Here is a 20,561-nt window from a genome sequence, read left to right as displayed (position 1 = left end):
ATAGGCCACTGTTACTCCCATCAGAATGGATGCAGGTCTCTGCATTATGAGTAGCAGTGCATATGACTCCTGACCTCAGGATACTTGGAAGGACCTCCCACTTGTTAGGAAACAAATTTGTGGAAGCGACGCTGATTTTAATGTTATAACTTAAGTAGTATTCTTAAGAATATTGCTTTTACTACACCAGCTGGACTTCTGTACTTACCAATCAGTCACACTGATATTTTGGTAAACTGTTGGCGAGATGTAATTCCTGGAGGTGTTGAAGTCCAGCCAATCTTGGACATTTTTTTTAAAGTGTCAGCCATTTACAAGGCAAAAACATGCCTTGTAAATGACTGCCGCTTTAAAAAAAAAAAAAAAAGTCAGAGATCGGCCGGGAACCCGCCCCTCTGGCAATCTCTGACGCTATTACATCTCGCCTTGTATTTCAAAGCCAAAAAGATGATAATCCTATTTGTTTTTAAGTATAAAAAAGTTTGAGTTGAATAGATTAGGAATAAATTGTGATTTTATTAATCATTATGAACAATTTGTTGTTTTTAATGTTTCACTTTCAGGAAATAATTAACATGATAAATTCCAACCAAGTGTTGGTCATTAGTGGTGAGACTGGATGCGGGAAGACTACACAAGTAACACAGTTTATTCTGGATGACTATATTGCCAAGGGAAAAGGGTCTGCATGTCACGTTGTGTGTACTCAGCCTAGACGGATTAGTGCCATTTCGGTAAGATATACAGTAGCATTAATATTAAATACAATCATGTTTTTCACAAGCTGTTTTGGTTAAAAGAATGGTGTGGGCAAAAGGTTACATTGAAAGCAGATTATTGCTTATACTGTATATATTATTAGGCTGTCATTTGACATACATTCGTTAGACTTTACTCATAACTGCACTTAATCATTTGAAGATTTAGAAACAGACTGTATGCTGAAAATCCTTTAAATATTGTAATGAGTCTCACAGCCTGATTATGTAACATCCATTGCTCTAAATCCTTATGTTCAGGGTTACCTATGTATTGCTTTACATAGACAATAAACCTTATGAGATTTTGTAACCTCCGTTTGCTGCTAATGACGCTTTCAACTCATTAAATACTTCAACTCTAGGATTGGGAACCTGGCAATCATATTAAATATTAGCGCAGGATCTTAGAATCCTGGGGACCTTTCCTTAATTGTCATTGTTACAAAATATCCTATATAATAAAAGGGTATTCCTGTAGGTAGCGGAACGTGTGGCTGCAGAGCGAGCGGAACCATGCGGGAAAGGATACAGCACTGGTTATCAAATCCGTCTTGAAAGGTAAGCAATGTACTTCACTAGCGATAGAGTAGCATTGTCTTTGCCTGGTGAAGATTTAATGAATACATTCTACAAATCTCTTTTGACATATAGACACCAATTATGTAAGCTCAATAATAACTTTCGACCTCTAAGGTCTTACAAAAGTGAGGAAGGATTATACACAAACAACCGTATAGTCACATATATTATGTGCAAACACTTACATTCAACATTTACCACTATAAAAATTCAGTATACACAATGCGAGAGCAGTGAGGAGGTCACAGCAGGAATAAGGGTAGAAGCAAGCAATGTAGGAAAATGCTGTATAAGCTGTTCCAGTGTCCCCTAGTGGATGAAAGAGAAATAGGAAAAAATTTACCCAAGTACATTATTATTATTATCCTTTATTTATATGGCGCCACAAGGGTTCCGCAGCGCCCAATTACAGAGTACATATGCACATAATCAAAACAGGAAAACAGTGACTTACAGTTGATGACAATTTAGGACAAGTACAGGGTAACTAAGCATAACTACACCAGTGAATTACAGAGAAGTTCCAGGTGGCCGAAAAACTGCTTGATTTGGGCAGTTGAGGATTATTAAAGTAAGAAACGTATAAGCACATGAGGGAAGAGGGCCCTACTCATGAGAGCTTACAATCTAAGGGGAGGGGTAGACAGACAGGGGTGACACAGATGGGGTACATAGAGAGCGTAGAACAGAGGGTTAGGATGAGATTTGGCTGGATTTGGTAAAGAAATGGGTCTTTAGAGCCCGTTTGAAGTTTTGTAGAGAGGTTGAGAGTCTGAGGGGGAGAGGTAAAGAATTCCAGAGGAAGGGAGCAGCACGTGAAAAATCTTGGAGATAGGAGTGGGAGGAAGTAATCAGAAGACAGGAGAGCCGGCGTGCATTAGCAGAGCGAAGAGGACAGGTGGGAGAGTAAAGGGAGATAAGGTCAGAGATGTAAATGGGAGAGGAATGGGTGAGTGCTTTGTAAGTGAGAGTGAGAAGTTTGAATTGGATTCTGAAAGGGAAGGGAAGCCAGTGAAGGGCTTGTAGGAGAGGGGAGGTGGACGTAGTGCGTTTGGTGAGGAAGATGAGCCGGGCAGCAGCATTGAGGATAGATTGGAGTGGAGAGAGGTAATTGTCAGGGAGGCCAGTTAGGAGGAGATTACAGTAGTCCAGTCTGGAAATAATCAGTGAGTGAATAATGATCTTAGTGGCATCCTGGGTGAGAAACGGTCTGATCCTGGAAATGTTTTTGAGATGAAAATGACAGGTTTGTGAGAGGTGCTGAATGTGTGGTTTGAAGGAGAAGGAGGAGTCAAGGATTACACCAAGACAGCGTACTTGGGGGCTAGAGGAGATAGTCGTGCCATCAATGGATAATGAAATTGTGGGAGGTGAGGTTGTGCGGGAGGGTGGGAAGATGATCAGCTCGGTCTTAGACATGTTGAGTTTAAGAAAGCGCTGGGACATCCAGGAAGAGATAGCAGAAAGACAGTTAGAGGCACGAGTGAGGAGAGCCGTGGAGAGATCAGGGGAGGAGAGGTAGATTTGAGTGTCGTCAGCATAGATGTGATACTGGAAATTAAAAGAACTAATGAGTTCACCTAAAGAGGACGTATAGAGAGAGAAAAGGAGAGGACCAAGAACAGAACCTTGGGGGACACCAACAGTTAGTGGAAGTGGGGCCGAGGTAGCATCATGAGAGGAGACAGAGAAGGAACGATCAGAGAGGTAGGAGGACAGCCAGGAGAGGGCAGTATCGCGTAGACCAAGAGAGTGAAGGATTTGCAGAAGGAGATGGTGGTCCACAGTGTCAAAAGCAGCAGAGAGGTCAAGAAGAATAAGCAGAGAGTAGTGGCCCTTAGATTTGGCGGCATGGAGGTCATTGCAGACTTTTGTGAGGGCAGTTTCAGTGGAGTGGAGAGAGCGTAAACCAGACTGGAATGGGTCAAGCAGTGAGTGAGAGGAAAGAAAGGCAGTGAGGCGATTATAGACAATACGCTCAAGAAGTTTGGAGGCAAAGGGGAGGAGAGAGATGGGTCGATAGTTAGAGAGAGTGTTAGGATCAAGGGTAGGTTTTTTAAGAATAGGGGAGACAAGAGCATGCTTGAAGGCAGAGGGGACAGTGCCTGATGAGAGGGAGAGATTGAGAAGGTGGGCAAGATGGGAACAGGCAGAAGGAGAGAGGTAGCGGAGGAGGTGGGAGGGGATAGGGTCGAGTGGGGAGGTTGTGGGGGGGAGGAGTGTATGAGGGCCATGACTTCCTCGCCAGATACATGGGAGAAAGATGTCAGAGTTGGAAAGAGGGTAGGGGAGGGGTGGCAAAGGATGGGTGGTGGCTGGTTGCTGGACTGGTGGAATGTGATGTCCTGACGTATGGAGTCAATCTTGGATGTGAAATAAGTGGCAAAGTCAAGAGCAGACAATGAGGAAGGGAGAGGAGATGGTGGTGGGCAGAGGAGGGAGTTAACAGTGGCAAAGAGGCGCCGGGGGTTGGAAGAGTGGGTGGAGATGAGGATTCTGAAGTATGATTGTTTAGCGAGGGAAAGGGCAGCACTGAAGGATGAGAGCATGAATTTGAAGTGGAGGAAGTCTGCTTGAGAGCGTGATTTCCTCCACTGTCGCTCGGCAGTACGTGAGCATTTTTGTAGATATCTGGTGCATTTGGTGTGCCAGGGTTGAGGTGTTGATCTGCGAGGGTGAATAGTAGTTGGCGGAGCAACAGAGTCAAGGGCTGAAGTAAGAGATGCATTGTATAGAGATGTGGCTTGTTCAGGGCATGTGAGAGAGAGAAGAGGAGAGAGAAGCGAGTCAAACATGGAGGATAGGGATGAGGTGTCAATAGCCTCAATGTTACGCTTAGTGATGGTAGCCTTAGGAGGGAGAGATGGGGGAGCAGAGATAGATAAGTTGAATGAGAGCAAGTGGTGGTCAGAGAGGGGAAAAGGGGAATTGGAGAAATCAGAAATATCACAGCGGTGAGTGAAAACCAGATCCAGTGAGCTCCCGTTCACATGGGAGGGTGAGGTGGTCCACTGGGAGAGACCAAGTGAAGAGGTGAGGTTAAGGAGTTTAGAGGCAGGTGGTTTTGTGGGGTTATCGATAGGGATGTTGAAATCACCTAGGATAATGGAGGGAATGTCAGAAGAGAGGAAGTGAGGTAGCCAGGAAGCAAAGTTGTCGAGGAATTTGGAGGAAATGCCAGGTGGACGGTAAATGACAGCAACTCGAAGATTAGTAGGTTGGTAGAGGCGAATTGCATGGACCTCAAATGTAGAGAATGTAAGAGATGGTTCTGGAGGTATAAGTTGGTATGTGTAGTTTGAGGGTAAAAGGATCCCAACACCACCCCCATGACGACCCCCAGGTCGGGGGGGGGGGGTGAGAATGTGAGGCCCCCAGCAGAGAGAGAAGCAGGAGAAGTGGTGTCATAGGGAGTAATCCAGGTTTCAGTAATGTCCAGGAGGTGCAGGGAGTTGGATATGAAAAGGTCGTGAGTGGGGGCCAGTTTGTTGCAAACAGATCTGGCATTCCAGAGGGCACAGGATAGTGGGTAGGAGTTTGTGGGAGAGATGTGAATGAAATTATCAGGGTTGCTGTAGCGTTGAGGTAAGATTGATGTGGAAGGAAGGGATAAAGAGGGTGTATTGATGGTGCTGGGGCCTTGGCTAGGAAGGGAGACTGCAGGAGTGTGGCAGGGAGGGAGTGTAGTACGATACTGGTGGAGGAGAGGTGAGGTAACAGGCAAAGGAGCCCCGTTTTCGACACAAGCACGCCGATCCACATGGTGTACAGTATGTTTTCAGTCTGCAATAAACACATTTTGGTCAGATTTTGATACATCCAGGGGCATCTGGGGACCATGGAGGCTCACCAGCAGAGGCTGAGGAAGCAAAGGAAATGATAGTAATAGTACAAGCTGAACATGTATAGGAGCAAAAGGTGAACAATTAATATTGTTCCCCCAAACTAGAGCTCCATGTGTCCAAGACACAATGTAATTTATACTCTTGATGAGTATAGTTGCCTTCAGAGGGAAGTCTTAGGGGTATATTCAATTGAAGTCGGATCCATTCCGACATTCATTTGTCGGAATGGATCCGACCTGGGCTATTCAATGCAATCTCAATTCGACTTTAAAAAAGTTGAATTGAGATGCAGGAGCTGAGACTGGGGAGAGCCGCGGGCAGACGGAGGAGAGCCGCGCTACAGCAGCGGGCAGCGTAGCCGGAGGATGTGTCACAGCCCCGTTTTTCGACACAAGCACGTGGATCGGCAGCTATTCCGCCGATCCACATGCTTTTCGACAAGTCGAATTCCTCAACTTGTCGAATAATTTGGGGTTAGATTGAATAGGCCGGAACCCTTTCCGACCTAAAAAAGTCGAAAACAGCTGTCTTTTCGGCAGATGGCTGCTTTCAACTTCAATTGAATATACCCCTTACTATGTAGATATATGGCGGCAGCCAGATATAGACAGGCATGACATCAGTGGGCACCGCCACTAAATGTAATCCAAGGTCCCAGTGGCAAGAGTCCTCTTAACTCCCAATTGATCATGGCTTGTCTCTGGCTTGAAAAACACTTGATTACATCTGGACATGTGGCTGGAGTTGCGTAATTGGTATTGAACATTCACGCGTAGACTAAATTTAGCAGGGGTGTGCAGCAGAGTAACAGCCTATGCAGATTAGTGCTTACATATAATTACACTTCTTTAATTACACGTTTTCCGCTGTATATTTTGTGCCAATAATGGGGCTAGTGCCAGTGCGCCCTAGTAATGACGACTGGTATCAACCATGTTTATGGATGGGGGTGGTCTGGCAGCAGTGATGCTCATAACTATTTATACTGTATGGACGAATAGCAGCATTTAGTTCCATGCATGCAATGTGGGAGTAACTACCACGCTTGCGTTCAGGTCTGCATTAGCCCCAAAGGGTAGTATTGTATTACTGGTTACCGAGTGTAAATTATTTTCTCTAATGTGAGCAGCCAGGAACTCAAGAGCAGTTAGAAGCAGTGGTGAGGGGCACCCTTGTCTCATTACCTTTTTACAATTGTAACGTTCGGTGACATATTGATCCTGACTGCAGGAGTACGCTAGCGCACTCTGACTAAAATATAGGCCACAATTAAATGTACTCAAATTGGAAATTGAAGCACCTCGCTTTACACGGTCTAACGAAAGTAATCTGCAGGGCATGTGAGATGAGGAGTGTCCAAATCTGAGCAGCTATATTATTGCACTGTGATGTAGAACTGAGCCAGAACACATTCCCCTCACAACTCTATGGGCCGGATGAAGTGGCTTGCGAGACGGCTGGAGCTCCGAGACTCTGGCCGAACTTGTATGTTTTTTTTAAGGTAGCAAACGTTTAAAAGGCAAAACCTGGTTAGTTAAGTATAATTTAGGGTAGCTAGAAAGTCCACAAGTAAGCAATGTTTGCTTTACTGAGTAGATAAAGTGAAAATATCTATAAAATACTACTAAGGGAAGCATGATCTTTGATATACGCATACAGTTGAAAAATGTTTTGAGCCTTACTGGTTTCGCTACTGACTGTTACATATTTTACATTTGTACTTAATGCATGTAGTTGGCGCGTTGCTTATAATGTGATACCTTTTCTCACACATTTCATAATTATTTTGTATTTTAGTCAGTTGCCACGGAAACAAGGCTCTATTTTGTACTGCACAACCGGCATAGTCCTGCAATGGCTTCAGTCAGACCAGTAAGTGCACACCGCAATGTGTATGGATTTTTAACAATGATTTCAAGGCAATAAACACATTTCAAAGCAATGGTTTTTTTTGTTCCAGACAATTGGCCAATGTTAGTCACATTGTTATAGATGAAATTCACGAGCGAAACCTGCAGTCTGATGTTCTCATGGCGATTGTAAAAGACCTTATGAGATATCGATCTGATCTGAAAGTCATATTGATGAGCGCCACTCTGAATGCAGAGAAGTTTTCTCAGTATTTTGGTAAATTTCCTTTTTTTGTACCATTGTGAAGCTCTTCCGGCACAGTAATATTAATATAGCAAATGTTGTCCAGTATGCTTTGTGCATTGGGTTTAATAGGTAATGGGATTCCCAATACTGCAGAACATCAGGTTTAATATTTTCAAAACATCCAAGAATGGCGCAGTGCTTTCTTCACCTCCTCACTAACGTATTGAGCAAGGGCTCCTCACAGTGGGCCTGATGAAGAGATGGACGCAAACTTGATTTTTACACAGTTTAACCGTTATCGGCCAACTGCGCATGCCTCGAAGGCCGGGTACACACTATTATGACCAGCAATCTTGCCGATTGTCGGGGTGATTGCAAGATGGAACGACATCTCTTTACATCGTTCGTTACACTGCGTATGCGATATCTTCTGGTTGGCCGTGCAACACAGCCAACGAGAAGATGTTACATGCAACCTGCGGGAGCGTACAATCGCGGGTACACATTAAACGATTAGCACAATTTGTTGTTCCAATACTGCAAGTGTCTACCTGGCCTAGGTGATTGACGGTCAGGGACCGTTTTGGGCAGTTAGAGGGCGTTGTGGCAAAAACGCAGGTATGCAGCCACTGGGACTCACAAAGCTGCCTGAGGGCATGTTTCCGCACATGTCTGCATACAAAGACGCAGCAGCATTAGCGTCTGCATGCAGCAGCATTACTGTGCATCTCTGATTCAGGCCCTGTGTGTGTAAGAGTGGGCACTTGGTGATCTTGGCTGTATGTGCGATATGATCACCAGACAGCCGCAGTTATTTCTTGTTTGTCAGGACATTCTGAATAAAATATTCAGTACTTCTTTTTAATTTGAAGTGTTTAGGTCTTGCCCACTTTACATGCATTGTTAATTAAATCGCCATTCTATCACCATTATTTAAAAAAAGTAATGTGATAATATTTTAAAAATGTGTACCTGCTCATGCATTTTTATGTGCAATATTTTCTTTTTCTTTGCAAAACTTACACAATAAGGTTGGAAGCTAGTTAAATGATCCATATTTTACTTATCATGTGTTCCTGCGCTTTGGGAAGGCTTTAATCCAAGTGTAATGCTTTGTAATGCAATGCGGACTTTGTGTATTGCCATGATGCCTTCATTACAGGCTGACCCAGCTGGCATCTATGGATGATACATCATTAGAACTGCTGAGCAACAAATATAACAGCTCATTTAGTAATACACACAATTTATTTTAATCGGATTTATATATTGCGGAGTATGTGCTGATAAGGAAGGCTGACAAACCTGCTTCTAAATACCATACATTATATCCGGGAACTGCCCAATGCACATGTCCGCGTGTCACAGAAGGTAGATTTAATAAAAAGGTTCACTTGGAATATTATCACTTTAACTGATTATCCTAAACGCATGCTAACATCTCATACTTGCCGTGCATTAATTGATCCATTACATGCTTTTCCATCATTAGACACTGGCTCATAATACAACTGCTAACTGGTTAAATCTTCATTAACTCTGACCCTTCTCCATGCAGACCACTGTCCAATGCTGCATATTCCAGGATTTACATTCCCTGTTCAAGAATATCTCTTGGAGGATATTATCGAAATGTTAAAGTATGTATGTTTTTTCTATTGTATTTCCTATATCATGTTACAAGAATAATTTAAAAGATGCAATCTTTAAAACAAATGGTTGTTGCATAAGAGCAAAATGTGCAAACGTTTTAGGCAGGTGTGGACAAAATCCTGCAAAGTAGGAATGCTTTAAAAAAATAGAAGTGTTACTAGTGTTTCTCTGACGTCCTAGTGGATGCTGGGAACTCCGTAAGGACCATGGGGAATAGCGGGCTCCGAAGGAGACTGGGCACTCTAAGAAATAATTAGGACTACCTGGTGTGCACTCCCTCTATGCCCCTCCTCCAGACCTCAGTTAGAATCTGTGCCCGGCTCGAGCTGGATGCACACTAGGGGCTCTCCTGAGCTTCTAGAAAAGAAAGTATATTTAGGTTTTTTATTTTCAGTGAGATCTGCTGGCAACAGACTCACTGCTACGAGGGACTTAGGGGAGAGAAGCGAACCTACCTGCTTGCAGCTAGCTTGGGCTTCTAGGCTACTGGACACCATTAGCTCCAGAGGGATCGAACACAGGCCCAGCCTCGGTCGTCCGGTCCCGGAGCCGCGCCGCCGTCCCCCTTGCAGAGCCAGAAGCAAGAAGAACGTCCAGGAAATCGGCGGCTGAAGACTCCGGTCTTCATTAAGGTAGCGCACAGCACTGCAGCTGTGCGCCATTGCTCCCCATGCACACCTCACACTCCGGTCACTGATGGGTGCAGGGAGCTGGGGGGGGGGGGCGCCCTGGGCTGCAATAAGATTACCTTACATTGGCAAAAAATACACATAATGTAGTCATTAAGACTATATATGTGTAAAATCCCCTGCCATATATCCATAAAAAAAGCGGGAGAAGTCCGCCGTGAAGGGGGCGGGGCTATCTCCCGCAGCACACTGGCGCCATTTCCTCTCAGAGCTCCGCTGGAAGGACGCTCCCCAGGCTCTCCCCTGCAGTTTCCAGGCTCAATAGGGTAAAAAAGAGAGGGGGGGCACTAAATTTAGGCGCAAATACTATATATATATATATATATATATATATATATATATATATAGCTGCTATAGGGTAAAATCACTCATTATAGTGTACATCCCTGTGGTGTGTGCTGGCATCTGGCATACTCTCTCTCTGTCTCCCCAAAGGACTTTGTGGGGTCCTGTCCTCAGTCAGAGCATTCCCTGTGTGTGTGCGGAGTGTCGGTACGGCTGTGTCGACATGTTTGAGGAGGCTTATGTGGAGGCGGAGCAGGTGCCGATAAATGTGATGTCACCCCCTGCGAGGTCGACACCTGAGTGGATGGATATGTGGAAGGAATTACGTGACAGTGTCAACTCCTTACATAAGAGGTTTGATGACATAGCAGATGTGGGACAGCCGGCTTCTCAGTCTGTGCCAGCCCAGGCGTCTCAAAAGCCATCAGGGGCTCAAAAACGCCCGCTACCTCAGATGGCAGACACAGATGCCGACACGGATACTGACTCCAGTGTCGACGACGATGAGACTAGTGTACATTCCAATAGGGCCATCCATTACATGATTACGGCAATGAAAAATGTGTTGCACATTTCTGACATTAACCCTGGTACCACAAAAAAGGGTATTATGTTTGGGGAGAAAAAGCAACCTGTGGTTTTTCCCCCTTCTGAAGAGTTAAATGAAGTGTGTGATGAAGCGTGGGTTTTCCCCGATAAGAAACTGGTAATTTCCAAAAAGTTACTAAAGGCGTACCCTTTCCCGCCAGAGGATAGGATACGTTGGGAGACATCCCCTAGGGTGGATAAAGCGCTCACACGCTTGTCAAAGAAGGTGGCACTACTGTCTCCGGATACGGCCGCCCTAAAGGAGCCTGCGGATAGAAAGCAGGAGGCTATCCTGAAGTCTGTATATACACACTCAGGTATTATACTGAGACCGGCTATTGCTTCAGCATGGATGTGCAGTGCTGCAGCTGTGTGGTCAGATTCCCTGTCTGATAACATTGATACCCTTGACAGGGACACTATATTCCTAACTGTAGAGCATATTAAAGACGTAGTCTTATACATGAGAGATGCACAGAGGGATATTTGCCAACTGGCATCTAGAATAAATGCAATGTCCATTTCTGCCAGGAGAGTATTATGGACTCGGCAGTGGACAGGTGATGCGGATTCTAAAAGGCACATGGAGGTTTTGCCTTACAAGGGTGAGGAATTGTTTGGGGATGGTCTCTCGGACCTCGTTTCCACAGCAACGGCTGGGAAGTCGACATTTTTACCCCATGTTCCCTCACAGCCAAAGAAAGCACCGTATTATCAGGTACAGTCCTTTCGGCCCCAGAAAGGCAAGCGGGTCAAAGGCGCGTCCTTTCTGCCCAGAGGCAGAGGTAGGGGGAAAAAGCTGCACCAAACAGCAAGTTCCCAGGAACAAAAGTCCTCTCCCGCTTCCTCTAAGTCCACCGCATGACGCTGGGGCTCCACAGGTGGAGCCAGGTGCGGTGGGGGCCCGTCTCCGGAACTTCAGCGACCAGTGAGTTCGCTCACGGGTGGATCCCTGGATTCTACAAGTGGTATCTCAGGGGTACAAGCTGGAATTCGAGACGTCTCCCCCTCGCCGTTTCCTCAAATCAGCCTTGCCAACTACTCCCCCAGACAGGGAGGCGGTGCTGGAGGCGATTCACAAGCTGTACTCCCAGCAGGTGATAACCAAAGTACCCCTCCTTCAACAGGGACGGGGTTACTATTCCACAATGTTTGTGGTACCGAAACCGGACGGTTCGGTGAGACCCATTTGAAATTTGAAATCCTTGAACACTTATATAAGAAGGTTCAAGTTCAAAATGGAATCGCTCAGGGCGGTTATTGCAAGCCTGGACGAAGGGGATTACATGGTATCACTGGACATCAAGGATGCTTACCTGCATGTCCCCATTTACCCTCCTCACCAGGAGTACCTCAGATTTGTGGTACAGAACTGTCATTACCAATTCCAGACGCTGCCGTTTGGTCTGTCCACGGCACCGAGGGTATTTACCAAGGTAATGGCCGAAATGACGATACTCCTTCGAAAAAAGGGAGTTATAATTATCCCGTACTTGGACGATCTCCTTATAAAGGCGAGGTCCAGGGAACAGTTGTTGATCGGAGTAGCACTAGCTCGGGAAGTGCTACAACAGCACGGCTGGATCCTGAATATTCCAAAGTCGCAGCTGGTTCCTACAACGCGTCTACTGTTCCTGGGGATGGTTCTGGACACAGAACAGAAAAAGGTGTTTCTCCCGGAGGAGAAGGCCAAGGAGTTGTCATCTCTAGTCATCGACCTCCTAAAACCAAAACAGGTGTTGGTGCACCACTGCACGCGAGTCCTGGGAAAGATTGTAGCTTCTTACGAAGCAATTCCATTCGGAAGGTTCCATGCAAGGATCTTTCAGTGGGATCTGTTGGACAAGTGGTCCGGATTGCATCTTCAGATGCAGCGGCTGATAACCCTGTCTCCAAGGACTAGGGTGTCGCTGTTGTGGTGGCTGCAGAGTGCTCATCTTCTAGAGGGCCGCAGATTCGGCATACAGGACTGGGTCCTGGTGACCACGGATGCCAGCCTTCGAGGTTGGGGGGCAGTCACACAGGGAAGAAACTTCCAAGGACTATGGACGAGTCAGGAGACTTCCCTACACATAAATATTCTGGAACTAAGGGCCATTTACAATGCCCTAAGTCAGGCAAGACCCCTGCTTCAACACCAGCCGGTGCTGATCCAGTCAGACAAGATCACGGCGGTCGCCCATGTAAACCGTCAGGGCGGCACAAGAAGCAGGATGGCGATGGCAGAAATCACAAGGATTCTCCGATGGGCGGAAAATCATGTGTTAGCACTGTCAGCAGTGTTCATTCCGGGAGTGGACAACTGGGAAGCAGATTTCCTCAGCAGGCACGACCTCCACCCGGGAGAGTGGGGACTTCATCCAGAAGTCTTCCAAATGATTGTACACCGTTGGGAAAGGCCACAGGTGGACATGATGGCGTCCCGCCTCAACAAAAAGCTAAAAAGATATTGCGCCAGGTCAAGGGACCCTCAGGCGATAGCTGTGGACGCTCTAGTGACACCGTGGGTGTACCAGTCGGTTTATGTGTTCCCTCCTCTGCCTCTCATACCCAAGGTACTGAGAATAATAAGAAGGAGAGGAGTAAGAACTATACTTGTGGTTCCGGATTGGCCAAGAAGAGCTTGGTACCCAGAACTTCAAGAAATGATCTCACAGGACCCATGGCCTCTGCCGCTCAGACAGGACCTGCTGCAGCAGGGGCCCTGTCTGTTCCAAGACTTACCGCGGCTGCGTTTGATGGCATGGCGGTTGAACACCGGATCCTAAAAGAAAAGGGCATTCTGGAGGAAGTCATTCCTACGCTGATTAAAGCTAGGAAAGATGTGACCGTAAGACATTATCACCGCATATGGCGAAAATATGTTGCTTGGTGTGAGGCCAGGAAGGCCCCAATGGAGGAATTTCAGCTCAGTCGATTTCTGCACTTCCTACAGTCAGGAGTGACTATGGGCCTAAAATTGGGTTCCATTAAGGTCCAGATCTCGGCTCTGTCGATTTTCTTCCAAAAAGAACTGGCTTCACTGTCTGAAGTTCATACTTTTGTTAAAGGAGTGCTGCATATTCACCCCCATTTTGTGCCTCCAGTGGCACCGTGGGATCTCAACGTGGTGTTGGATTTCCTAAAGTCGCATTGGTTTGAGCCACTTAAAACCGTGGAGCTAAAATACCTCACGTGGAAAGTGGTCATGCTGTTGGCCTTGGCGTCGGCCAGGCGTGTATCAGAATTGGCGGCTTTGTCATGTAAAAGCCCTTATCTGATTTTTCATATGGATAGGGCGGAATTGAGGACTCGTTCCCAATTCCTTCCTAAGGTGGTTTCAGCTTTTCATGTGAACCAACCTATTGTGGTGCCTGCGGCTACACGGGACTTGGAGGATTCCAAGTTACTGGACGTAGTCAGGGCCCTGAAAATATATGTTTCCAGGACGGCTGGAGTCAGGAAAACTGACTCGCTATTTATCCTATATGCACCCAACAAGCTGGGTGCTCCTGCTTCTAAGTAGACTATTGCTCGCTGGATCTGTAGCACGATTCAACTTGCACCTTCTGCGGCTGGACTGCCGCATCCTAAATCTGTAAAAGCCCATTCCACGAGGAAAGTGGGCTCATCTTGGGCGGCTGCCCGAGGGGTCTCGGCTTTACAACTTTGCCGAGCTGCTACTTGGTCGGGTTCAAACACATTTGCAAAATTCTACAAGTTTGATACCCTGGCTGAGGAGGACCTTGAGTTTGCTCATTCGGTGAATTTACTCACCGGTAATTCTATTTCTCGTAGTCCGTAGTGGATGCTGGGCGCCCATCCCAAGTGCGGATTGTCTGCAATACTTGTATATAGTTATTGCCTAACTAAAGGGTTATTGTTATGAGCCATCTGTTCGTGAGGCTCAGTTGTTGTTCATACTGTTAACTGGATATAGTATCACGAGTTGTACGGTGTGATTGGTGTGGCTGGTATGATTCTTACCCGGGATTCCAAATCCTTTCCTTATTGTGTCAGCTCTTCCGGGCACAGTTTCCCTAACTGAGGTCTGGAGGAGGGGCATAGAGGGAGGAGCCAGTGCACACCAGGTAGTCCTAATTCTTTCTTAGAGTGCCCAGTCTCCTTCGGAGCCCGCTATTCCCCATGGTCCTTACGGAGTTCCCAGCATCCACTACGGACTACGAGAAATAGAATTACCGGTGAGTAAATTCTTATTATTTTCATCAGTTAACAAAACGCAAAGTGAATAAACAGAAGATAAATGAAATCAAATCAGTATTTGGTGTGACCACTCTTCTTTGCCTTCAAAACAGCATCAGTTCTTTTAGGTACACTTGCACACAGTTTTTGAAGGAATTCAGCAGGGAGGTTGTTCCAAACATCTTGGATAATTAAACACAGATCTTCTGTGGATGTAGGCTTGCTCAAATTTCTTCATGTAATCCCAGACAGACTTGGTGATGTTGAGATCAGGACTCTGTGGGAGCCATATTTTCACTTCCAGGACTGCTTGTTCTTCTTTACGCTGAATATAGTTCTTAACAGCATTGGCTCTATGTCTGGGGTCGTTATTCTGCTGTATAATACATTTGGAGCCAATCGGACGCCTCCCTGATGGTATTGCATGATGGATATGTATTTATCAGCATCAAGGATACCATTAATCCTGACCAAGGCCCTCATTCCGAGTTGTTCGCTCGCTAGCAGATTTTAGCAGCATTGCACACGCTAGGCCACCGCCCTCTGGGAATGTATCTTAGCATAGCAGAATTGCAAACGAAAGATTAGCAGAATTGCGAATAGAAAATTCTTAGCAGTTTCTGAGTAGCTCGAGACTTACTCCTACACTGCGATCAGCTCAGCCCATTTCGTTCCTGGTTTGACGTCACAAACACGCCCTGCGTTCAGCCAGCCACTCCCCCGTTTCTCCAGACACTCCCGCGTTTTATCCTGGCACGCCTGCGTTTTTTCGCACACTCCCATAAAACGGTCAGTTTCCGCCCAGAAACACCCACTTCCTGTCAATCACACTCCGATCACTTCAACGATGAAAATTCTTTGTTCGGACGTGAGTAAATCTACTAAGTTTTGTGCTAAAATACTTAGCGCACTGCGTTCCATGGGGGTCATTCCGAGTTGTTCGCTCGTTGCCGATTTTCGCTATACTGCGATTAGTCGCTTACTGCGCAAGGTTCGCAGAGCGCATGCACTTAGTTATTTTACACAAAAGTTAGGTATTTTACTCACGGCATTACAAAGCTTTTTCATCGCTGTGCTGATCGTAGTGTGATTGACAGGAAGTGGGTGTTTCTGGGCGGAAACTGGCCGTTTTATGGGAGTGTGCGGAAAAACGCAGGCGTTCGAGTTGCAAAAATCAGTAGTGGCTGGAGAAACGGGGGAGTGGTTGGGCAAACGCTGGGTGTGTTTGTGACGTCAAACCAGGAACGAAAAGGACTGAGCTGGTCGCAATGGCTGAGTAAGTCTGGAGCTACTCAGAAACTGCTAAGAAATTTCTATTCGCAATTCTGCTAATCTTTCGTTCGCAATTCTGCTAAGCTAAGATACACTCCCAGAGCGCGGCGGCTTAGCGTGTGCAATGCTGCTAAAAGCAGCTAGCGAGCGAACAACTCGGAATGAGGGCCTATGTGCATGCGCATTTTTGCCTTAATCGCTCCGTTGCGAAAATCGGCAACGAGCGAACAACTCAGAATGACCCCCCAAATCCCAACTCCATTTGCTGAAACGCAGCCCCAAACTTGCAAGGAACCCCCACCGTGCTTCACTGTTGCCTGCAGATGCTCATTATTGTATTGCTCTCCAGCCTTTCGGTTCCTATGTTTTCGTGCATAATTGAGTCGCTTGGCCTTGTTTCCACGTTGAATGTATGTTTTTTGGGCCCAAATTCTTCCATGAAGACCACTTCTGGTCAGACTTCTCTGAACAGCAGATGGGTGTACCTGAGTCCCACTGGTTTCTGCCAGTACTGAGCTGATGGCACTGCTGGACATCTTCCGATTTCCAAGGGAAGTAAGCATGATGTGTCTTTCATCTTATGTATTAAATTTCCTTGGCCAACCATTGCGTCTACGGTCCGATTCTTTGTGCTTTAATGCTGAGAAATACAGACAGGTACTTATCCATCATGCAATACCATCAGGGAGGTGTCTGATTGGCTCCAAATTTATTCTGCAGTAGGACAATGACCCCAAACATACAGCCAATGTCATTAAGAAAACTAAAACAAAAGAAATACAGATAGCGCTTGCAGATTTATTATTATAATAAATTTATTAATTAACTATTATCTCAATGATAATTCTCCACTAGTACTATTATAGTACCAAGGATATAGATTAGTAAAAAATATTTCCCTTGCCTTGACAACAAATTTTCATATTAAAAAAAAAACTAAAACCACATTGACATCAATTAATAATATATAAGAAAATGCTCTGCTCCACAAATTGGTTTAGCTAGCCCTCTTAATACAGAAAGAGATACAATAGTTTCAATGAGTCCAAGTGTTTCACTTAATTGCTACAAAGCTGCAACAGCTGAGTCCATTGTCTGGTTACTTAGTTTCATTTAGTTTACTGCTGTTTCCTTTCTTTGGTGATGGTAATCTTGAGATAGATGTTATAACATTAGATAATGTATGATATATATAATAGGGCTTGCTTTCAATCACACATAATACGTATAGTATTTAGCAGCTTTTTCTCTATCGTCCTAAGTGGATGCTGGGGTTCCTGAAAGGACCATGGGGAATAGCGGCTCCGCAGGAGACAGGGCACAAAAGTAAAGCTTTTACAGGTCAGGTGGTGTGTACTGGCTCCTCCCCCTATGACCCTCCTCCAGACTCCAGTTAGATTTTTGTGCCCGGCCGAGAAGGGTGCAATTCTAGGTGGCTCTCATAAAGAGCTGCTTAGAGAGTTTAGCTTAGGTTTTTTATTTTACAGTGATTCCTGCTGGCAACAGGATCACTGCAACGAGGGACAGAGGGGAGAAGAAGTGAACTCACCTGCGTGCAGGATGGATTGGCTTCTTGGCTACTGGACATGAAGCTCCAGAGGGACGATCACAGGTACAGCCTGGATGGTCACCGGAGCCACGCCGCCGGCCCCCTCACAGATGCTGAAGCAAGAAGAGGTCCAGAATCGGCGGCTGAAGACTCCTGCAGTCTTCTTAAGGTAGCGCACAGCACTGCAGCTGTGCGCCATTTTCCTCTCAGCACACTTCACACGGCAGTCACTGAGGGTGCAGGGCGCTGGGGGGGGGGCGCCCTGGGAGGCAAATGAAAACCTTTAAAAAGGCTAAAAATACCTCACATATAGCCCCAGAGGCTATATGGAGATATTTACCCCTGCCTAAATGTACTAAATAGCGGGAGACGAGCCCGCCGGAAAAGGGGCGGGGCCTATCTCCTCAGCACACGGCGCCATTTTCTGTCACAGCTCCGCTGGTCAGGAAGGCTCCCAGGTCTCTCCCCTGCACTGCACTACAGAAACAGGGTATAACAGAGAGGGGGGGCAAAATAAATGGCAATATATTAATATAAAAGCAGCTATAAGGGAGCACTTAATCATAAGGCTATCCCTGTCATATATAGCGCTTTTTGGTGTGTGCTGGCAGACTCTCCCTCTGTCTCCCCAAAGGGCTAGTGGGTCCTGTCTTCGTATAGAGCATTCCCTGTGTGTCTGCTGTGTGTCGGTACGTGTGTGTCGACATGTATGAGGACGTTATTGGTGTGGAGGCGGAGCAATTGCCAAATATGAGGATGTCACCTCCTAGGGGGTCGACACCAGAATGGATGCCTTTATTTGTGGAATTACGGGATAGCGTCAACTCGCTTAAGCAGTCGTTTGCCGACATGAGGCGGCCGGACACTCAATTAGTGCCTGTCCAGGCGCCTCAAACACCGTCAGGGGCTGTAAAACGCCCCTTGCCTCAGTCGGTCGACACAGACCCAGACACAGGCACTGATTCCGGTGGTGAAGGTGACGAATCAACCGTATTTTCCAGTAGGGCCACACGTTATATGATTTTGGCAATAAAGGAGATGTTACATTTAGCTGATACTACAGGTACCACTAAACAGGGTATTATGTGGGGTGTGAAAAAACTACCAGTAGTTTTTACCGAATCAGAAGAATTAAATGACGTGTGTGATGAAGCGTGGGGTGCCCCGATAAAAAAACTGCTAATTTCAAAGAAGTTATTGGCTTTATACCCTTTCCCGCCAGAGGTTAGGGAGCGCTGGGAAACACCTCCTAGGGTGGACAAAGCGCTAACACGCTTATCAAAACAAGTGGCGTTACCCTCTCCTGAGACGGCCGCACTTAATGATCCATCAGATAGGAGGATGGAAAATATCCAAAAAGGTATATACACACATGCAGGTGTTATACTACGACCAGCTATTGCGACTGCCTGGATGTGCAGTGCTGGGGTAGTTTGGTCAGAGTCCCTGATCGAAAATATTGATACCCTGGACAGGGACAATATTTTACTGTCGTTAGAACAAATAAAGGATGCATTTCTTTATATGCGTGATGCACAGAGAGATATCTGCACACTGGCATCACGGGTAAGTGCTATGTCCATTTCGGCCAGAAGAGCTTTATGGACACGACAGTGGACAGGCGATGCGTAGAGGAGTTATTTGGGGTCGGTCTATCGGATTTGGTGGCCACGGCTACGGCCGGGAAATCCACCTTTCTACCTCAAGTCACTCCCCAACAGAAAAAGGCACCGACTTTTCAACCGCAGCCCTTTCGTTCCTTTAAAAATAAGAGAGCAAAGGGCTATTCATATCTGCCACGAGGCAGAGGACGAGGGAAGAGACAGCAACAGGCAGCTCCTTCCCAGGAACAGAAGCCCTCCCCGGCTTCTACAAAAGCCTCAGCATGACGCTGGGGCTTCGCAAGCGGACTCGGGGGCGGTAGGCGGTCGTCTCAAGAATTACAGCGCGCAGTGGGCTCACTCGCAGGTAAATCCCTGGATCCTGCAGATAATATCTCAGGGGTACAGGTTGAAATTAGAGACAGAGCCACCTCGCCGTTTCCTGAAGTCTGTTTTACCAACGTCCCCCTCAGAAAGGGAGACGGTTTTGGAAGCCATTCACAAGCTGTATTCTCAGCAGGTGATAGTCAAGGTACCTCTTCTACAACAAGGGAAGGGGTATTATTCCACTCTTTTTGTGGTACCGAAGCCGGATGGCTCGGTAAGGCCTATTCTAAATCTGAAGTCCTTGAACCTGTACATAAAGAAGTTCAAGTTCAAGATGGAGTCACTCAGAGCAGTGATAGCGAACCTGGAAAAAGGGGACTTTATGGTATCCTTGGACATCAAGGATGCGTATCTCCACGTTCCAATTACCCCTCACACCAGGGGTACCTCAGGTTCGTTGTACAAAACTGTCACTATCAGTTTCAGACGCTGCCGTTTGGTTTGTCCACGGCACCTCGGGTCTTTACAAAGGTAATGGCCGAGATAATATTTCTTCTTCGAAGAAAAGGCGTATTAATTATCCCATACTTGGACGATCTCCTAATAAGGGCAAGGTCCAGAGAACAGCTAGAGATGGGTTTAGCACTATCTCAAGAGGTGCTAAAGCAGCACGGATGGATTCTGAATATTCCAAAATCCCAATTAATGCCGACAACTCGTCTGCTGTTCCTGGGGATGATTCTGGACACAGTTCAGAAAAAGGTTTTTCTTCCCGAAGAAAAAGCCAAGGAGTTATCTGACCTGGTCAGGAACCTCCTAAAACCAGGAAAGGTGTCTGTACATCAATGCACAAGAGTCCTGGGAAAAAATGGTAGCTTCTTACGAAGCAATCCCTTTCGGCAGATTCCATGCAAAGGGATCTGTTGGACAAATGGTCAGGGTCGCATCTTCAGATGCACCTGCGGATAACCCTGTCGCCGAGGACAAGGGTATCCCTTCTGTGGTGGTTGCAGGAGGCTCATCTATTGGAGGGCCGCAGATTCGGCATGCAGGATTGGATCCTGGTGACCACGGATGCCAGCCTGAGAGGCTGGGGAGCAGTCACACAGGGAAGAAATTTCCAGGGAGTGTGG

General features: G+C 46.4%; 1 protein-coding gene across 3 annotated transcripts in view; it reads left to right on the top strand.

The window, feature by feature from the left end:
* The window catches only part of DHX36 (DEAH-box helicase 36), a 290,388-nt gene that overhangs the window by 39,228 nt on the left and 230,599 nt on the right, over positions 1-20,561 (top strand). For all 3 annotated transcript variants that reach the window (XM_063916103.1, XM_063916102.1, XM_063916105.1), the window contains exons 5-9: positions 564-734; positions 1,240-1,319; positions 6,983-7,057; positions 7,146-7,312; positions 8,841-8,922. In XM_063916103.1, the coding sequence (XP_063772173.1) occupies positions 564-734; positions 1,240-1,319; positions 6,983-7,057; positions 7,146-7,312; positions 8,841-8,922 (575 nt within the window). The remainder of the gene's footprint in view (positions 1-563; positions 735-1,239; positions 1,320-6,982; positions 7,058-7,145; positions 7,313-8,840; positions 8,923-20,561) is intronic.

This window comes from Pseudophryne corroboree, chromosome 4 (assembly GCF_028390025.1).
Source record: "Pseudophryne corroboree isolate aPseCor3 chromosome 4, aPseCor3.hap2, whole genome shotgun sequence".
NCBI lineage: Eukaryota > Metazoa > Chordata > Amphibia > Anura > Myobatrachidae > Pseudophryne > Pseudophryne corroboree.
The sequence above is the reverse complement of the archived record's forward strand: the minus strand, read 5'-3'. Positions and strand labels throughout refer to the sequence as shown.